The following is a 21638-nucleotide window of genomic DNA, read 5'->3' on the forward strand; positions in this document are numbered from 1 at the left end:
TGGATAGCCATTAAGCCTCAAGAAGGGGAAAACAGAGAACCATCATTAGAAGTACCAAATTTACAAAAGCTCTGGTTTAAGATGTATGTAAAAGCACAGAGTATAGACTGAAGAGGAGCTGCTTTTTTAAGCATTAAAAAGAAAAAGATTATAACTGAGAGTATCAGATTTGAGTTACTACTGTGTATAGTTATTCTTAAACTCTACTCCTACAGAAAACTCAAGTTCCATCCATTGAAAATGCTATACTCCTAAAAAAGAATCATGATTTTTTAAAAATTCCAGAAAATTCCCAGGAGTGAAAGACTTCCTGTGGAAATCTTCCACCCCCAAATTAGAAAGTTCTAGAAGACTTTCAGTCAAGGTAGCCTGCCTTGCACTGGTCAAGCTAAGATATCAAAGACCCTCTCTTCTAGTAATTTGAATCTGAGAGAAAATAACATACACCCACATACAGAGAAAATGTAGCTTACTCACTTAAACTTCAGTACCGTGAAGAAATTCTCCATTAATTCTTATTATCCAGATCCCTAAAGCTGCTATGGTTCCTATTTCTTCTACCAACTGGCTCTCTGATTTTATGAGCTTGCCCATAATTTCCAATACTTTTTTTCTTTGCTATAGTTAAGACTCCACTTTTGCTTGTAACCAAAGAATTGTAACTGAGAGAAACGCTACCACCAGCAAATTTTGAAGTAATAAAATAGCTCCTGTGATGATTCCATAATGCTCCATAAGACCATGTCCTCTATGTATTCTGCCATCTGAACAAATCAGGAATGCAAAGGTGTACAAGAACAACTTCTCTGTTAAAACAAGCTGAGGAGCACGTGGGGAGCTCGGTCAGTTAACAGTTAAGTGTCCGACCCCTGGTTTCAGCTCAGGTCATGATCTCAGGGTCCTGGGACTGAGCCCCATATAGGGCTCTGCTCTCAGTGGTGAATCTGCTTGAGAATTCTCAACACCTCTACCTCTGCCCATCCTCCCCTCTCTAAAAAATCCAACTGAGACTATATTGCTATAAATACCTTATTACTGAGGAGAGGTCAGGGAAACAGGGTTTGGTACTTGGTTTCCTAAAGTCATACCACCATGAAGGAGAGCCAACACTTCTGGAAAGTAACCACAAAAACTGAATGCCTGAGCCTGATAAACTGTAAAACGTTGTCTGACCTTAGAAACTAATGAACAGGGAGGACAGGCCTACACCGTTTCACATTTGCTATTTAAAGTTGTTATTTCTTAAAAAAATCTGTCTCCTGACAAGGTAAAAAGCAAACAAAAGCAAAAAACAAACTAAAAACAGCTACAACCTTCTTCCTGGTAGGTTTATTCAGGAGAAGAGAATAAATGACTCCTCTACTCTGAAGAGAGAAAACTAATAGCTGAGAAAAATTAAGATAATTTTTACAAAAATAAAATGAATCTTTAAATCAAACTTCATAAGCATTAACCCCAAATTTAAACTATTTATATGGTCTGAGTGTCTATAGGTACACCTACTGTTAATTTACAGTATGTTTAAATTGAAGTTATCTTCTCTCATCTTTAAATTTAATACCTTTTTCATCATTTCATGTTCCGGTTAGTGGCCCTCCCCAGTCAGTGGCCACATGAGAATACCAAGAGTCACCGATGCCTTCTCTTGTTATCACCATACCAATCTATCCCTAAAACCTGGATTCCTAATGGACCCCACCCCTTTTCATCTTACTCCTCTAGTACTTCAAATGAGTAGCTCTCACTTGACCCTGCAATACCTTCACAACTGGGTTTCCTCATATTCATGCAATATTTCCCATTCTACAGCCAGAATATTACTTTAAAAACAAAAAGCTATTCACATCATTCCAGTGCTTCAAAGGCTTCCCAATGTTCTTAGGAAAAAGACCAAAATCCCTGAAATCCTTGGCCAGCCACAAGATCCATAAATGGGTCTCCTCCTTGCTAATAATCTCTATGACCAATCGTTTGGTCCAATTTGTGCATTCTATTTTATTCTATAAATTATCTCCTTCTTCCTCAAGATTAATTTTAAGGCAATAAACAACAACAGCATCAAATTCTAGACTAGAAACACTAAACTGAAGTCTGACTCAATGAAACAACCTCACCTTTTTGGCTTATAGCATTTTTAAAAATTATTTTTATTTACATATATTATTTGCCCCAGGGGTACATGTAAGTGAATCATCAGGCTTACATATTTCACTGCACTTACCACAGCCCATACCCTCCCCAATGTCCATAACCCAACCACCCTATCAGCTTATAGAATTTTTATTTTATTAGAAAGGAAAACTTTTTAAGGTATCAGATCAATTTTTCTCTATAGTGGTAAGATTCATTCACTGATTTCAATACAAACTGATACAAAAAGAAAGTATGAGTATCCTAGAAATAACAACTGTGGTCAGTTATACAAACTTTAAATCCCTCGCAATCATCTTAGATTATACAGAATGGATTTACAAACTGCCTATCAAAACTTAATCATAAACAGCGATGCCATGGTGAAAGTGCTGATGATCAAGCTTATCAAAAGCCACATGTTTTAAAGGACTTCATATCACTGCATTTCTAACCAGGGATTATGATGCCTAAGAAGATCAAAAATGAGGTTTAACTTTTCTCAATAATAAATTCAAAACAAATGAAACTGCTGGGCATTATTTCCCAAACAGACCAGTCTAACCATGTTATATTCTAGAATTCCAACATTAGGCTAAAAAAATTCTCAAGTCCAGTCCTCTTTAGGGTTGAAAAAACATCTGTAGGGCGCCTGGGTGGCTCAGTGGGTTAAGCCGCTGCCTTCGGCTCAGGTCATGATCTCAGGGTCCTGGGATCAAGTCCCGCATCGGGCTCTCTGCTCAGCAGGGAGCCTGCTTCCTCCTCTCTCTCTCTCTCTGCCTGCCTCTCTGCCTACTTGTGATCTCTCTCTGTCAAATAAATAAATAAAATCTTTAAAAAAAAAAAAAAAAGAAAAAACATCTGTAAGTCTGTTTAATTTATTTGATAGCCTAGGCATTGACTCATAAGCTATAGATACAACAATGGACAAAAATAATCATTAAGTTGTTGAGGTAACACTCCTTTGACAGAAAAATATCCATTTAACAAATCTTCATAAAAATGAAAGGACAGGGCACCCGAGTGGCTCAGTTGGTTAAGCAACTGCCTTGGCCTCAGGTCACGATCCCGGAGAACCAGGATTGCGTCCCGCATCGGGCTCCCAGCTCCATGAGGAATCTGCTTCTCCCTCTGACCTTCTCGTCTCTCATGCTCTCTCTCACTGTCTCTCTCTCAAATAAATAAATATAATCTTAAAAGAAAAAAAAAGGAAGGACAACTGTGTACCTGTCATTCAGGAAAAATGCACAATGCTTCACAAGTATATAACAGGGGATCTGACTTACTATGTGTTATGCAGGGTCAGAGAGCCTTCTGTGAGGAAATGTTAAAGCTAATGTCTAAGAAATATTAGATGTTAATCAGGCAAAGAGGGAACAATTCACAGAAGAAGGAACAACAGGAACAACGGCCCTAAGGACCGAAAAAACAAAGACAAAAATAAAGAGAAAGATTAAGAACTGATGCTAGAAAGGTTAAAAAAGGAGGAGTAGGGGTTGGGGGTGGAGGAAACAGGTAAAACCACATTAAGACACAGCACAGGGCGCCTGGGTGGCTCAGTGGGTTAAGCCGCTGCCTTCGGCTCAGGTCATGATCTCAGGGTCCTGGGATCGAGTCCCGCATCGGGTTCTCTGCTCCGCGGGGAGCCTTCTTCCTCCTCTCTCTCTCTCTGCCTGCCTCTCTGCCTACTTGTGATCTCTCTGTGTCAAATGAATAAATAAAATCTTTAAAAAAAAAAAAAGACACAGCACATATTAAGAAGTAAGGTTTTTAACAAGATGGGATCAGGAGGGAGACAAACCGTAAGAGACTCTTAATCTCACAAAACAAACCAAGGGTTGCTGAGGGAAGGGGGTTTGAGAGAGGGTGGTTGGGTTATGGACATTGGGGAGGGTATGTGCTATGATGAGAGCTGTGAAGTGTGTAAACCTGGCGAGTCACAGACCTGTACCCCCGGGGCTAATAATACATTATATGTCAATTAAGAAAAAAAAGAATAATTACGGTTTTTTCATCCTAAGAGTAAAAAAAACATCCATAGAAAATACAGCAACATTTAGAAAAAAGAAAAAAAAAAGTTGAGGCTACTTCATGTCTAATGGCCTCTTTTTTTTTTTTTTTAAGATTTTACTTATTTAATTTGACAGACAGAGATCACAAGTAGGTAGAGAGGCAGGCACAGAGAGAGAGAGAGAGAGAGAGAGAGAGGAGGAAGCAGGCTCCCTGCTGAGCAGAGAGCCTGATGCGGGTCTCGATCCCAGGACCCTGAGATCATGACCTGAGCCGAAGGCAGAGGCTTTAACCCACTGAGCCACCAGTGGGTGCTCCTAATGGCCTCTATCTTAACCGTTTCTGAAGCACTCTGGCTACGATGTGAAGAAAATACTGAAGAGACATATATGTGACAGCAGAACAACTGTGAGACTACTGCACAATCCTAGGAAGATATAAAAATAATTTGGAGCACAGCACGGCAATGATAAGGAGAAAAAGAATTCCAGAGATGTTAGGAAGTAAGTCAACAGGCCTGCACGATGTCTAGATATTGGGGGGGAACAGGTGGCAAGGATGATGCCTAAAATTCTCACCCGGGCACAGAGGAGATAATGATGCCATGTTTACAGAGAGAAAAAAAACACTGTATGAGATCCTGACTGACCAAGGAAGACACAGTGAAGGGCCGTCAAGAAATATATAAAAGGACTGTGAAGTGGAAGTGAGGGCCAACATATTACAAAATCATTAATGACAATAATGAATTTTAAGTACTACTCTGTACACATATGAAAGAATGGAAAGTTAACTAAAAATACAATGTATAATATGAGCTTAGGAAACATTCATTAGTTTAACAAATACTTTTCAAGCAACAACTCTGCCAGATACTCTGATCTCAGAACTACACTAGACAGCAAGAAAGATGTGGTTCCTACCTTTAAATCCTCGTATACAAAGAAAATTGTCGAGATAAACAAAACAGGATTACCAGAAAAAACCTGGAAGTCTTCCTGAGAAAGTGACCTTTGCACTAAGATCTGAATTATGAGGATCCAGTCTTATAAAGAGAAGAGGAAGAATGATTGAGAAAAACAGAACTGCAAAGACAAAGGCCAGGAGTTTTGAAAAAGTTGACAATTTTGCAGAAAAACAGAAAATAAACAATAAAACAATTGCAGCCAGGACCTTTCTTAAAATTTTTACTGTAGGGCAGGGGGTTGTGGGTCCTTAATCTGGAAGGGGCAAAAATAAAATTACAATTTTATTTTCACCAACCTCTAACAGAAATTAACATACCCTTAAACCTCAGTCCTATTAACACTGGCATGACTCTGTCACCAAAAGAAATCAGGTGATTTGATATCACATTACAACTGTTACAGACATCTTGAAATATTGTGTACACTCCTCATACTTCAAAATTCTGGCATTTATTAGATTTGTCACTAGATCTTTTTATATAATGCATTAGTAGAGAAGCCCAAATTACCATGCCATAAATTTGTATTTTTAAAGTCTCTTGATAATTTTCTTTCAATACAATTGGACATTTTTATTTTATGTATTTTATTTTATGCATTAAAATATTATTCAGGGGCACCTGAATGGCTCAGTTGGTTAAGCTTCCAACTCGTGATTTCAGCTCAGGTCATGATTTCAAAGTGGTGAGCTCAAACCCCACATAGGGCCCTGTGCTCAGTGTGAAGTCTACTTATCCCTCTCCCTCTGCTCCTCCCCCTACTAGTGTTTCACTATGTCTCAAATAAATAAATAAAATCTTAAAAAATATCTGTTACTCAGAGAAAAGACTCATACAGGCTCCCAGGATTCACCAGTCCAACAAATGGTTCCATGCACCAAAAAAAAGACTATTACCTCTAATGTACAGGAAAACAAAAACACCTACTATTCCTTACAACCAAATGCAACTTTTGGTACTTGTTTGGGCCCTATTTCCAATGAATCATCTACCAAAAAAATTTTTTCAAAGAAAATGGAAAATGAAATGGGTGAAAGAGGATAAGTTTTTTTCTTTGGTAATGTACAATAATGTCTCTGTGTCTAAGTAAAAAGAATTTAGTATTTTTTTATGAGACTGACGCGCTACCCACTGCGCTAAGAGGGCCACTGAATTTAGTATTTTTTTTAGAAGTACAAAGTATGCAGGAACAGTGTCTGGGTTTTGCCTTATACTACTTCAGGAAAAAGGAGATGTGGAACATATGAAGAGTGGTTTAAAAATAATTACAGAAATCTGTGTGATGGGCAGATAGAAAAAAACATATTCTATTTTCTCTAATTATATTTATGTTTATAATTTTTTACAATTGGGCGGGGGGATTCACTGATTGCTTTGCAAAAAAGAAGTCCCCAGAGTGAAAAAAAAATTTACAAAGAAGCACTGTTATCTGAAGAATAAATAAAGAAAGATGCCCTTTTCTTCAGTCTATCAGACTAATATCCCAGACTACCTAGGTCATCTGACTTGAGGGTGCGAGCTAACTAGGATTTTCCCCCACAATGTTCAGGCAAGACAGCAGCATTATTAACAACAGCTTTGGCACCATTCGTATCTTATGAGTATGCACTCCTTTGTCTAACAGTGCTCAATTCAAAGAAAAAAACAAACTTGCCATTATTATCAGCTGCCTGGTCCTAGAAAATTAGTCTCCGATCAAACCAGCACATCTTAGCATTGGAATTAGTGCTGGTTTAAAAAAAAAATAGTAAGTTACAGTCTTAAGTTAAAAAGTCCTAATGACATTTAGGCTTCACACTTAGGAGAACCTGACATTTGAAAGAACAGGGTAGGAGAAGAATGAGGGTAGCTAGGTAATTTGTGCTTCTTTACTAACTACCAATGCAGTGCCAGATCACTGGAATCTTCATGACTGCTAGAAAGCAAAAAATCTGGAAGGGGGTAGGGGAATGCTGTAGTTAGGCACCTGGACTATACAAAATGGTTCCCAGGATGCCAAATAATGACTAATTGAAAAGGAACCCTTTCCGTTTTTGTAACTGGAATAGGCTATACACAGCTCTTCAGCTTAGCATATTTAACGTAGGAACACTAAGGGCGCTCTGCAGTCTGCAGGAAGGTGAGCTTGCTAATCCTCTCTTCTTATCCATGCCATTTACTCTGTTCTGCTCTCCTCACTCAACAGACTCATCAACTGCTCTTCTGTTTCTGCAGAAGTGTTTTCTCAGTCTGGCTGTCAGATCAAAAAAGATTATCTTTGTTCCCCAAATATCACATTCTCACACACCAGGAGAATGTGTTAACAAAATTCGATACATTCTTTTATTATGAGTTTTCTTAAAAAACAAACAAACAAACCAAAAATCCATTTTATTTGGCTTTAAGCAATAAAAAATTCCTTATAAAAGACTGATAAAATTTTAATTTCTTTAGTAGGAAATTTATAATTTTCTCATTGCTCTTAGTCTAAAACCCAAGTCCAACAATTTTCATTTAATATTCTTTCATATCCTAAGACAAAAAGAAATAATAGTTTTAACTACACTATACAAGCAATAGCCAGTATGCAAAACAAATGCCTCCTCTCTTACACATTTAACGTTAAAAGTTAGTGTTCTTACTTAATGACTATACTAGTTATGTGTGTGTTTAAAACAGCATACTTCCTAAAATTCATTTAAATACCAATTACTCAACCCATAAAATTCAACTCAAGTATTGACTGCTGGATTCAGTATAAAATTCATTTCTACCTTCTACATCAGTTCATAAAAATTTAACTTCAGGCAAGGATGGATTCCCTTCAAGGGTTCTGAGGGAGCATGGCCCTGCTGACACCTTGATTTCAGATTTCTGGCCTCCAGAACTGGGACAATAAATTACAAGCAAAAGAAAAAAAAAAAATTAAGCCTAAAGTTAACAATCTATAGCCTAGTGGATCAAATCCAGACCCTTCTTTATTTTTGTATGTCCCATGGGCCATAACTGGTTTTTACATTTTTTTAAGATGGAGAAAAAAAAAATCAAAATAATATATTTTTTTTTTCTTTAAGATTTTGCTTATTTATTTGACAGACAGAGATCACAAGCAGGCAGAGAGGCAGGCAGAGAGGGTGGGGGGAAGCAGGCTCGCTGCTGAGCAGAGAACCCTATGCAGGGCTCAATCCTAGCACCCTGAGATCATGACCTGAGCCGAAAGCAGAGGCTTATTAACCCACTAAGCCACCCAGGCGCCCCAATAATACTATTTCTTGACACGTAAAAATCACAAAATTCAAATTTCAGTATCCATAAAGGAAGTTTTACAGTTATTGGAATGTAATCATATTCACTCATATACTGTAACTTTGCCTCCGCACCATTGCAGTTACATACTTGAGACGAAGACCTCTCATAATTTAGCACCGGTGAGTGGCACACAGCAAGAATGCAGTTTTATCATTTCATCCTATTTTAATTTTCTAAAAAGCATGTATCACTGCTCTTTTATTTGTTCGTTCCTCCTCCATTTATCACTGCACTGCATCCCCATAACCTATACTACTCCCCAGCATATGGCAGGCACACAGTAAATACTGATGGCACGAATGCAAAAGACAGAAGTTTGTGTCCCATATTTGTCCATACAGCAACATTAAAATTTTAACTACAAGTTTGGAACTTCCACCTACCCTTCAATTGATAACAATAAATCCAAAATGAGATGATAAAAAGGCAAATATAAAGAAAATAATCTAACAAAATTCCAGAAACACATTCCAAGTGACAGATATGCTCAGTTAGTATCACATGCTCATGTGCTGATATAAGCACTTGCCAGTCTCTATCTGTATGAAAACACAGTTTTTCAGAGACGAAATACATATCAGAGACAAAATACATGAAATTTCATTAGACCAGGCTTACAGATTTACAGAACATTTACAATCAATTTTGGTGATACAGAACACCAACTTTGAACCACAAAATGTTATCCTGTCACCAAAATAAATTCCATCCCTCTCATCAGATCAGTATTACACAAAATTTTACTCATTTATTATTATTATATTTGTCACTGAAAATTTGTGAAGATTGTATTTATCTCCTGTTATGTAAGCACCTACCTATAATCTCTGATTTTGCTTATCACCCTTAAGTTTGAAATATATACTATCTGGCCCTTTGCAGAAAATGTCTGCCAACCCTTGATTTTAATCATTACATTTAAGCCTTTTAAATCATTACAAACTAGAAAATGTAAGACAATAATGAAAACACTCTTAAACCATACAAATTCCTTTACATTAATTACTTTTGTTCATATCTAACTCTACATTTCTCTACACTCATTAAAACCAATTTCACAATAGTTTCTAAGAATTCAGCTCAGATAACAAACAGAGTGGTTTTCGAAATTAGCTTTCGCTACAGACTTGATAATTGTTCAATGAATTTAACCTAAAATTACAAAGCAAAACAGAGCTCATATGAGAAACTTCTATTGCAGGGTAAAAGATGACTTGCTTACTTTTTTATAGGTAAGCACCAAAAATCAATACAGAATTAAAAAATAATAATAATAATAGCCTAAATAAAAATAGCAGTTTTTCACTGTAGACCAAACACAAATGTTAGCATACTTAGTTTAAGCGTACCAACAAAGACCTCAAGCACATTTTTATCATAATTATTTATGCATTTATGAGGGGGCAGATTATATGGGGGGATAGTCATTTATGTGTGTAAGAGAAAACTATTTTCACTCTCCTGTTACTGAAAATAGTTCTGGGGCACCTGGGTGGCTCAGGGAGTTAAAGCCTCTGCCTGTGGCTCAGGTCATGATCCCAGGGTCCTGAGATCGAGTCCCATATGGGGCTCTCTGCTCAGCAGGGAGCCTGCTTTCCCCCCCACCACGGCCTGCCTCTCTGCCTGCTTGTGATCTCTGTCAAGTAAATAAATAAAATTAAAAAAAAAAAAGAAAGAAAAAGAATAGTTCTGTAATTTATCTAACTGAATTGTAGATAAGAAGTATAACTAAATAAATCATGAACTAAAATAAGGAAAATTTTCTATAGGACCAGTTATCCTTATTAAAAAAATTCTTAGTACTTAGTATTACCTGATGTATATATGTACATCTTTCAAATAAATATGCCAAAGAAGCATTAAGATGGGTAAAAGATTCATCCCAAGACAACACGATTACGTATCTACTTACAGTCTTCTACAATGGTACTCATATTAATACTTCCCCATTTGAACTTTATATTTGTTTTTGTACTCATTCTGACTGCGTTCTAAATCTTAAATACTTAAACAGAATGCAAGAAACACTTAAATTGTAATATCTTTGTAGCACTAAAATTATTGATTAATTAGTAGAGTGGGATTTAAGTAAACTCATTAACTTATCACTCTAAGAATAAGTGGAAGACAGAAATAGGTGATTTTCCAGAATCCTGTAGGGAAGTTTTGCTCCTTGTGTCCCCTTCCAAATCAACAAAACTAAACAGGACTAATTCAAGATCTACAGCTCAGACTTCTAGCCAGGTCATCTATGATTGTCTACTCTCTTGTGACAAATAAGAACCTTTGGATATCAACATCATGAATCTTAAATTCAAAAGACCTAGTCCCAAATCAACATTTTTTAATAAATCAAATACAAGAGAATGAGATATTATCCTAAATCTGAATCGGTAATCTATACATCTAAAGAGATAACATCATATGCACTTGAAATTAGTCAGACACACCAGTAAGAACAGAAGTCACAATGGCGAACTATGACAAAGCCCCTCTAAGCAGTGATCAAGGAGAAAGGTTCCCTGGCCTTGCAAATAGGTCTTTATGGAAGAGATGCAAATATCAAGCAGTCTTACTTTAATACCATTAAACGTTTGAAGGATATAATTTAATGTCACTGTGCAAACTTACCATTATACCATGATCTCCCATGAGCTTCTTTACACAGAGAACGCTTATGTGCTAGAAACTACCCAGCATTCTTGGCAATTACATTTCTCAGTGTAAATAAATAAATCAGCATTTAGCATTTCAAAAGCTACTCTCATAAGCTTGAGTAACAAATCTCTCATGGTATTATTACCCAGTTTTTCAGCCTTTCTCTAGGCCACAGTATATTAATAAGGAAATGCCACCCTATTACACAACCTGGGATCCACACAACTCATCTTCCCCTTCTGTTTCGCTGTTCATCAGCAGCATTTATTTATGCTTTAATCTGTTACATAATAAAATTGATGGTGAAAATTCTGAATGCAATTAGAACCAGATTATATGACCATGGATTGGATTCAGTAATCCACAGGAGGGTTCCAATATAAAATATAAATGTAATCTGACCAGTATTCCATAATGATGCATGCTGCATCAGCATGCTAATGTTTATAAAGCTTTAAAAAGTATATTATACGAACTTCAAAAAAACTAATGATGACTCTGAATGTTTAGAAATCAAATGTGTACTATGGGTCTCCCCTAATTTGGTATTTACCAATTTATTGGAAGATATTAGATCAATTATATCTATTACATTTAGTCAAGATAAAGAAAAAAATGTTACCAATATAAATTTAAATAATTAAGCTTTTAATGTTTATTTTTCCTGTTTAACTTTTATAGGGGGAAAAATGTGATAATATATACCCAAGTTCTTGATGAATTACAATGTACCCACAAATTTACTATCAGAATGGCTGGTTATTAAGATGTAGTTCTAGGGGTGCCTGGGTGGCTCAGTCCATTAGGCATCTGCCTTCAGCTCAGGGCATGAACTCAGGGTCGTGGGATCAAGCCCCACATCCGGTTCCCTGTTGAGCAGGGGGCCTACTTCTCCCTCTCTCCCTCTGCCTGCTGCTCCCTCTACTTGTGCTCTCTCTCTGTCAAGTTAAAACTCAATTCCTAAGGACACTTAAATATTTTGTATAACGTTTTAAGATAAAATTATATTTTAATCATATCAGAAGCTGAATTTTTTTTTTTTTAATAAAGAAAACTAAAAGCCTTCTATAGGGGCACCTAGATGGCTCAGCTGGTTAAGTGTTTGTCTTCAGCTAGGGTCACTATCCCAGAGTCCAGGGATCAAGCACATCGGGCTCCCTGCTTCTCCCTATTCCTCTGCCTCTCCCCCCACTCATGCACATGTGCATAAAAAAATCTTTAATAAAAAATATTTAAAAAAACAAAAGCCTTCTATATAACAGAGTTCAAATTCTTCTGAAAGGTCAAAGAATTGCTTAATTTTAGTTCTCAAATTTGATATATTAAAATATATGAGGAATTCAATTCCAGAATGTTTACAGCAACACATGTATAAGACAAAAAGACACTGAAAGACTGAAGCATCTATTGAATTTAGGATGGTAAATCATTAGATGGATAGTGTCCAGAATTCACTGTTTGTAGATAATACTAAATCAGTTATTTCTGACTTAAAATTTGTAAAATATTAAATTGACTTGATTTCAAAATAACTATTAAATCTAAATACAAAGAGCAAATTTTTTTTAATGACAACATAAAATATGACAGCTTCAATAGTGAAATAGTTACCTGAGTTCTATGGTATGCCTTTTATCTCCAATGAAGTCAAAAATAAAAATCTTAAAAAAAAAACTTTACTTCCTTAGCATTTCAAATGAATGTCTTCAACTTATTCACAGCAAAGCACCATTCTGAAATTTCAAATAAGAACTTAGTTTCTAAATACTAAGATCTGTCCAGACCAGAAGTAAGTAAGAGTTTAAAAAACAGATACTTAAAATGAATGTGGGAACAGTCACTCACAGAGGAACATGAGAAGCAGGAAAGACAAGAAGAACAACACTAAAAGAAACATCCACCAAGAAAAAGACCTGGAAAAGAAACCAAAACTCAGAATTAAAGATCAAATGAGGTTTGGCAGGGTTGGGGAGAGGGAAGGGAAGGGGATGAACTAACTAGAAATGCAATGAATATTAAGACAAATATAATTAAGACAACAAAGAAAATAAAGACTGAATGTAAGGTTTATACAACAGATTGAAATTCACTGAACATTTAAATCAAATTATAAAGACCTAGAAACTGATACAGCAGTCTAAAACTCAGTCAACAACCACCAATAGAAAAGTACCTATCAAGGAATTACCTAAACATCTAATTACAGAATGTTATTAAATATACTAGGTTTTTTCATATGAACAAACTGATTTAAATCATGTCATGAAATAAAGGAAATATTAAATACTGGCACTTTTCCCTCAAAATAATGAAGAGAAATACATAATATATAAAATACAGCCATGCCTATATTAAACAATGGTAGTCTAAAAATATACTTGAGAGGAGTTATAATTTGCAAGTGATAAAGTATGTTCAAGATATTGAAGTTGTACTGATGAAGGTAAAGAGAAACTGGAATAAAATGCTGTACTATAGTAGGTTCAAGAGAGATTTTTTTTAAAAAGAAGTTTGTTGTTGTGCACATCTGGATCATGAATAACTACAGCATTACACATGGAATTACAACGGAAAGATTTTATATGATCAAAATGAAATCTTATAGTATAAATGTTTATCATGCTGTTAGCAAACATTATTATATTTCCAAACTGGTTTCTATTTTCCCCAGTTCTTACATTGATCAATATTCAGACACTGGAAAAAAGGTGACATTAACATTGTTATTAAAAATTACACAAGAGTTTCTAGACTACTTCTGACATATGTGCCAACATAAACTTTGTTTCTTTCAAAAATAAGTCTCAGAAGTTCTGCGACTATGATATTAACTACATGGTCGTGAGTAGATTAATTTTAAAGAAATCTCATAGATACTATTAAAATCTCTAAGACATTTTGGATAAGCCAATAATCACTCTAAAGAAATGCAAAGCTAAATTAATAGAGTTTAACTGTATAGGCTTACAACAAAAGTAACATCCACTGTGCAAAAGATTTTCAATAAAGCTCAATAAAATACATAAACTAAAAGAAACAAAAAAGTAGTATTATAAATATGTACTTCATATGCATTAAAATTTCCTGACACCTATTGATTTTTTATAATTCATTTTTCTTGAATTAGATTAGAATCATATATTGGTTATGTTGACAAAATAATAAGGAAAAATTAGATTTTAATATCTCTCACCACAAGGAGTATCACTGCAAGAAGCCTGATATACACCCATCTAAATAAGTGTTCCGTCTAAATACTACCTACCTTTATAAAGAAGAGGAGGGTATTTTCTGTATTATTCAGTATGAAAAGTTCACAAAATATTACCTATGTTTAATATAAAAATATTCCTCAATAACTCAATGCTACAGGCGAACAGCACTGTAAAGAACAATTTAAACAAGGTATGCCTAGACACATGTAAACCTCAAAACAAACAGCCAGAGAAGTTATTGTAATACCATTTTTCAGATGAACAAAACTGATGTCTAATTTGTTGCAAGGAACAGCTCAAAAAAACCATAACAAAAAGCTCACTCTTGGGCGCCTGGGTGGCTCAGTGGTTTAAGCCTCTGTCTTCAGCTCAGGTCATGATTTCAGAGTCCCAGGATCGAGTCCCACATCGGGCTCTCTGCTTGGCAGGGAGCCTGCTTCCTCCTCTCTCTCTCTGTGCCTGCCTCTCTGCCTACTTGTGATCTCTCTCTGCCAAATAAACAAAATCTTTAAAAAGAAAAAAAAAATTTAAAAAAAGCTCACTCTTGTACTTCATCTTCCCTGTAAATAGACAGAGTCCAAATCTATAAAGAACACATTAAAAAAAAAAAAAGGAAAGGAAAGAAAAAAGCAAAAAAGCTGGAAAAATCACTAGGACAAAACTACTATAAAAAGAGTATGAGAGGTATTTTGAGTACCGAGAAAAAATATTGTCTAATTAAGTGATGAACTCTTAGAAAAGTCTATAAAAATGCAAATATTAGGAATAAACTGTAAAAAATATTAATATGTTAATACTTAAGTATTACATCATGCAACAGGCAATAAACATAAAATTAACTTTCAAAAACTAAAGACACAGAACAAGTAACTGACAGAACCAAATAATATTTCGTTTTGTTTAGGGGATGCACCTTTATACTGCTCAGGCTGACACAGGACAGAACCACCCTGTTCCCTGAAATACCAAGATAGCCAGCAAGTTTTGAAAATTATTTCAAGGGCAATATAATATTTAAGCAGAATAATATACCAATATAAATACGGAATGCAGACAATTATGAATTATAAAAGTAATATTCTTATTTACAATTATTACCTCATACTAATGTCCCAATACTTATTATGCTTTGATTTTTTTAAAAATTTTATTGGAAGTACAGCTCATATACTCTCAATATAAAAAATAGTGGTTTGATAATTATATATACAATGAAATACTTCACCATGATATATGTATTACAATACTGAATGTATTCCTATGCTATGGCTTTCATCCCATGTGGCTTATTTTATAACTGAGTTTGTACCTCTTAACCCCCTTTACCAATTTCACCCATCCTCCCCATATACTTTTATGATAAAATTAAATAACTTAAATCTAAATAAATGTCATTAAAAAAATTTTTTTAAGTAAAATCTATGCCAGAGATGTGGAGCTCGAACTCACGACCCTGCGATCAAGAGTCACATGCTCCACCAACTGAGCAGCCAGGCATCCCTCATTTCCTTTTATATATGGGTCTCCACAAGTAGACAGAAAAGCCTAACCTAGCTAAGTTCTTACCCACCATGTAACTTCTTTGCAGCAATTTTCTCTCACAGGATAAAGAACACTAAGATAAACATACACAGCCACAGTAAAAATATTCCCATTACTATAGAAGAAAAGAGTTTTTGTTTTTTGTTTTTTGATAGAGATCACAAGTAGGCAGAGAGAGGAAGGGAAGCAGGCTCCGTGCTGAGTAGAGAGCCCGATGTGGAGCTCGATCCCAGGACCCTGGGATCATGACCTGAGCCGAAGCGAAGGCAGAAGCTTTAACCCACTGAGCCACCCAGGTGCCCCAAGTTTTCATAATATTTAAATAAACTCTTCATAACTTTGAATGAACAAGGCATCGTTAAACATGTAATATTAAATACACCTGTGACGCTAAAGCTGCCTACAATTAAGGTGTAAAATCATAAATTCATTAATAAAAACCATAAATTCATTAATAAAAGTAAATAAAAATCATAAATTCATTAATAAAAGTAACCATTATTTATTTGATATGTTTCCTGTGCTAATAAGCATTTTACATAGTGTCTTTCAGTCCTCAATAAGACTATGATGTGATTTCAGTCCTCAATAAGACTATGATGTGAGTTCTTTATTACAAAATAAAAACAAAATCCATCACTGAAAGGTTAAATAATCTCACCTTCATTAAGTGGCATGGAAGAGTTGGGATTCAAAGCCAGAACTGACTTTGAACCCTTAAATACATACTGCTTTCAACTGATTACCTTCTCTTTAATAAGATAACACTGCCTTTATTCAGATCAGGGATTTCAAACTAAAAGGCCAGTAGGGTCTAAGAAGATAGTACCATTGACCCTTGAACAACATGGGTTTGAGCTGCACAAATGCACTCATATGTGGATTTTTTAGTAGTACAGTATCATAAATGTATTCCTCTTATTTCTAAATGTTTTCTTTTCCCTAGTTTACTCTATTGTAAGATACAGTATATAATATATATAACATACAAAATATGTGTTAATAGGCTGTATGTTACCTATAAGGCTTCCATTCACCAACAGGCTATTAGTAGTTAAGTTTAGGCAAGTCGAAAGTTATATGCAGAATCTCAACTGCCTGCAGGGGGTAGGGGGTGTCAGTATCCCTAACCTCAGTGTTGTTTAAGGGTCAACTGTATAAGTAAAGACTATCAAAGGCAACAGGGCAGTGAGGTCTATGGACTACCTAAAGAAAACATCCCATCTAAAGGCAGTCATTGGATCTGTGTGACTCTTACTATACTAGACTACCCAGGACTTAACTATGCTACCAAAAGCCAGATAGCTTTTCAAAAGAAGGTGAAAATCCAGACTCTTTTTGTGACATATTTTTATTTTTAAATCTTACTGCGTAAAATAAAATTTTAAATGATAGCAGACGCCTAATAAAACATATGTGGGACCACATTTAGATCAGCACAATGAATAATCCCAGAAGTATGCTAAGAGAGGCATATGATGTCAGTGCACTAGCATTTATAAACAGACATGCTGCATCTAACTCTGAGAAGGAATTTTCCCACTGGCACCCTTAAAATCTACACAACTATTATAATAAACACTCAAAAAATATTTGCTAAAGGAAAAGAAGGGAAGGAAAGAAGAGTGTTTAGTAATAAAGTCTTAATCAACCATCTCCATCTCCTGCTAGCCTGGACTCTTAGACACAACTCTAGAGCATTACTACTACTAGAGCACTCCACGCAAAGATGAACAAATTAATCAAAAACCAAATGAGAATGAAGGAAACTTTATAAAATGGGAACTGGAAGGTTACTAATAAATGCACTCCTGATTAAGAATATAACTTTATACTGAGAGATTGAGATTCTGGATATTATTTAACAGTGAAAGTTGATGATGATTACACCTCTACTATAAATACTGAATATCTACCCAACTGTACTTACTATTGGGAAAATGGTTCCCAAGAAAAGGCTTATTATAAAAACTACAATTCTACTGGAGTCAAATCAAAGAACAATCTTAAAGGAAAGCTTCTGATCTGCACAATTTCGGAGTGTAAAATATTCCTCAAAAATGAAGACAGCAAGGTAACTGAGAGTCAGTGATATTCAGTAAGAACTAAGAAAAGAATAGATGGGGGCTAGAGTATATAACCTTCTTACCTGAACATTAATAAGCTAGATTAGGAGGTTAAAATGAAGTAGTCCTCAATTCAATTATCAAAACCTTACAAATAACAAGAGTGCACTGTGACTCTATCTTTTTACTCCTACTCTAGTGGAACAACAGATAAGTTGTCTGCCAACACAGAAAAGTCTTCATCACCTCCTCTTCTTTTCTATACAATGAAAAGTACTGTCAAGTGGCACTTTCTTAGTCTAAAGATGGCTCCTTTCACAAAAAGAATCTTCGCAAATACATTCTGGTATTCCCTATACTAAATGGTTTCTGGTCCCAACCCATAATGACTAAGATAGTTCACTACACAATTCTAGTTCTTTCCAGTGTTCTCAAAAGGAGAAAGAAAAGGGACAAACAATCCTGGGAAAGAGCGCATACTCTTGTTTTTCAATTTAGATATACATATATTAGAAATGACGAAATTCCTGTACCATAAAAATCCATTTAATCTATTATTTCTTAAACATTATATAACTCAACTAACACATTTTGGGGAAAGTCTACCAACTTCGCCAAGCCCTTTAGCAACTCCAACATCCATGCCTTGTGTTACTATATTTCTTGGCCTATGTCAAAAGCTAACCAGATTCAACTATATAAACTTGTAACTTTAAAAATACCTGGGCTTCTATTCATATATTGAACTTCTATAAATTATTGCCTTCATAAACATAAATTTCAATAACATGACTCTTAAGAAATACTGTCAAATCACATACTCCTTTTCTCTATAACAAATGAAGACAAAAAATCAATTACATAAAAATTTTCCAGACATCTGCACAACCTGATTAACTTAATCTTATATCTAACAGGACTCTGGTATCTTGAACTTAAAAGATATACAGACCAATCCTAATATAGACTGGTACAATTTTAGTAACTATGCAGATCACCTACACATGTCAAAACCCTGAAAAGCAGTGGTACCTAAAAGGAGCTCATATGTAAACTAGAAAGGAAGTCACATCAGTGCAACAAAGCCTTTAACATACATTTAACAGCTTTTGTGTGTCTGGGTGGATATCACAAGAGAAATCCTCCTTCGAGAATAAGACAAAGTTGGTGAAACTAGTAATTTCAAAAGAAAAAAGACAAGGAAAAAACATTACATTGGAAGCTTAAGCTTGAGATTCAAATAAAAAGAAATAATTATCAGAACAACTTCAAAGCTTTCAAGGTCAACCTCTGCATGCATTCTCCAACAACAAACAGTACAGAGATTCAAACGGGGTATTAAAATATGGGAAGTACCAACAATTTGACCATTTTTAGTCTTTCTGTTGCATTCCCACACAATGTCTATATGTGATTATTGCTGTAAAAACAAATGCCATAAATTTGCTTAAACTCACCTCTATTTTAAGTATATTTAGAAGCAAAGTCTAATGAGGAAGCAGAGCTGTATCACTCTGTTTAATTAAGAAGCTGTCCTTGGATTCTAGAAAAACTGTTCTGTAAAAAGCATCACTATGAAAACTATCACTGGTCTTACTATTTGCACAGAAGTTCAGTAATGAAACCAGTTTCATGGCATTTCAGATGAGACAAAAGTTAAAACAATGACCACAACCACAAAAAAGTCCCCCTGATGGTTACCGAAGGATAACAAATGCAGTTCCATGATAATTCACTTAGGGAATGGCCAGTAGGTAAGTTATATTCCCAAGAAAATGTCAATAAATGAATCTTCCAAAAATTTAATCTTACACCCATGAGCTACATTTTGAAGTCAGAAGAACTAGGCAGATCTCATAAGATGAGTCTGTCTAATCTTTTACCACCTTCCCCTCATTCACTACACACTGGAGATACTGGCCTTCATTTATGCTCTACTGGGCCTCAATCATGACCAATCTTTCACCGAATGCGGTTCTGCAAGGTCTGCTGTGCTCAAGTGTCACCTACTCAAAGAGGCCTCTCTGACTACTCTCTCTACAGAACCCTTGTCTGTCTTATTTACAGCTATAATCCCAGCAATTAGAAGAGTCTGACACAAGTGCTCAGTAAGTACTTGTTAAATGAATTAATGAGCTCACATACAATTTCAGTCACACAGAAACAAATCTGACGACAACTTAAAAAACAAGTATATTAGCAAAATATCTAATATTCAATTCCAATTTGAAGTCCAGGAGAAAAAAAAAAAGGTCAACTTTTAATATCAGATCCTTCACGTTTATTTGCTATCTGCTCTGGAAGGCATCACAAGATATATCTTAATTCTGAGAAATCACATCAAATATATGAAGATTCCATGTCATACTGAGTCCTCAAAGATCTGATGATTAGTAAACAAAGACAAAGTAAGTCTGGTATTAGCTTTAAAATTTAGTGGTACTCTAATACATATACACAGTATTTTCAAGTATAATAATAATCTGTAATATAAATAATCAAAATAAGGTTAATAGAATTCCTGTTCTACATTACCAAGTCCTATCTATCACTGACTAAATAAAAATTGTGTTAAACACAGCCTAAAGAGAACATCCGGAAATAATCATTTTCATTGTGTTAAAAATATATATATAAAAGAAAGTCTGCCAAAAGTGAGCCAAAGGCTTTTAAGTGCAGTCCTCTAAGTACCTGGTTCTGGTTAAGTACGCACTTTGTAAATATTACATCAACCATTACAATCTGTTTTCTTAAAGAGCACAAGGCATTACATTTTAAAAAACGTAAGAGACTATGGAAAATAAGTCCAAACCGGACCTTGCAACTACTCCCTCGCATTAAATACTCTAACCAGGGAGCACCCACCCTACTTGCAAGTTAACCAAAACAGCTTTTATTTAAACACACTCAACTCAGTTAAACCAAAAGAAGGATATCCACAAATCAACCAACCAACCTACAGATTATCAGCACAATTATTCATTAAAGATAAACGTCTGAAACAGAAAATAATGGAGAACAAAGACTTTCTTCAACATCTGCTACTCACATAAAATGCCCGGAACAAAAGAACCTCTGCAGTTAAAGTGACTTACCGTTACAGATTTCAGTGTCATTCCATGATAGGTGCCCATAGTGTCGATTTTGAAGCCTTCCGTTTCTACAAAGAAAGGGGACTTGCTATTAGATTTTATGCATTCTGTGATCAATAACAAAACTAAAGTAATAATCTGTGTTATAATCTGACAGTTTAATAATGTAACAAAGCATCAAATGTACTATTCATAGAAAATTAAATTACATGCCTATGAAGATAAAAACCTTAAAAGCAATACTAGTCCCAAAAATATATTCAATACATGCCAGTGAGGCCTTTTGTAGAAGTTGGTTAAGACTATTTCTACAATTGTGTTCTAAAGTTTTGTTATTTTGGGAATATCAAAAATTAGACTGAATAAAGTACTTTATAACCTTAAATTATTTACTTCTAATACTCGTTCACAGTAGCACTAAAAGCTTCTAGTATCATAAGAAGGTCTTAAATTATGAAAAGTTCTGTTTTAAAATTACAATCATAAGTATATGATATATAATTTGTATAAAAGCAATGCTGCAAATAATGATAAAGGTTCCAGGACAGAGTCTAAAAATGCCTTTCTGTAAAGGCATATTATATCTGTACAAATATATTAAGTATTTTACACATTGCAAGCTGTATGTCTCTATCACAACGGCTGATTTTACACATCAGTGGAAAAGCAA

General features: G+C 35.0%; 1 protein-coding gene across 3 annotated transcripts in view; it reads right to left on the bottom strand.

The window, feature by feature from the left end:
* CDC73 (cell division cycle 73) overlaps positions 1-21638 on the bottom strand; it is a 117123-nt gene that overhangs the window by 64326 nt on the left and 31159 nt on the right. For all 3 annotated transcript variants that reach the window (XM_032317354.1, XM_032317356.1, XM_032317355.1), the window contains exon 10: positions 20972-21036. In XM_032317354.1, coding sequence (XP_032173245.1) covers positions 20972-21036 — 65 coding nt within the window. The remainder of the gene's footprint in view (positions 1-20971; positions 21037-21638) is intronic.

The sequence above is a fragment of the Mustela erminea genome, chromosome 17 (genome assembly GCF_009829155.1).
Source record: "Mustela erminea isolate mMusErm1 chromosome 17, mMusErm1.Pri, whole genome shotgun sequence".
Lineage (NCBI taxonomy): Eukaryota > Metazoa > Chordata > Mammalia > Carnivora > Mustelidae > Mustela > Mustela erminea.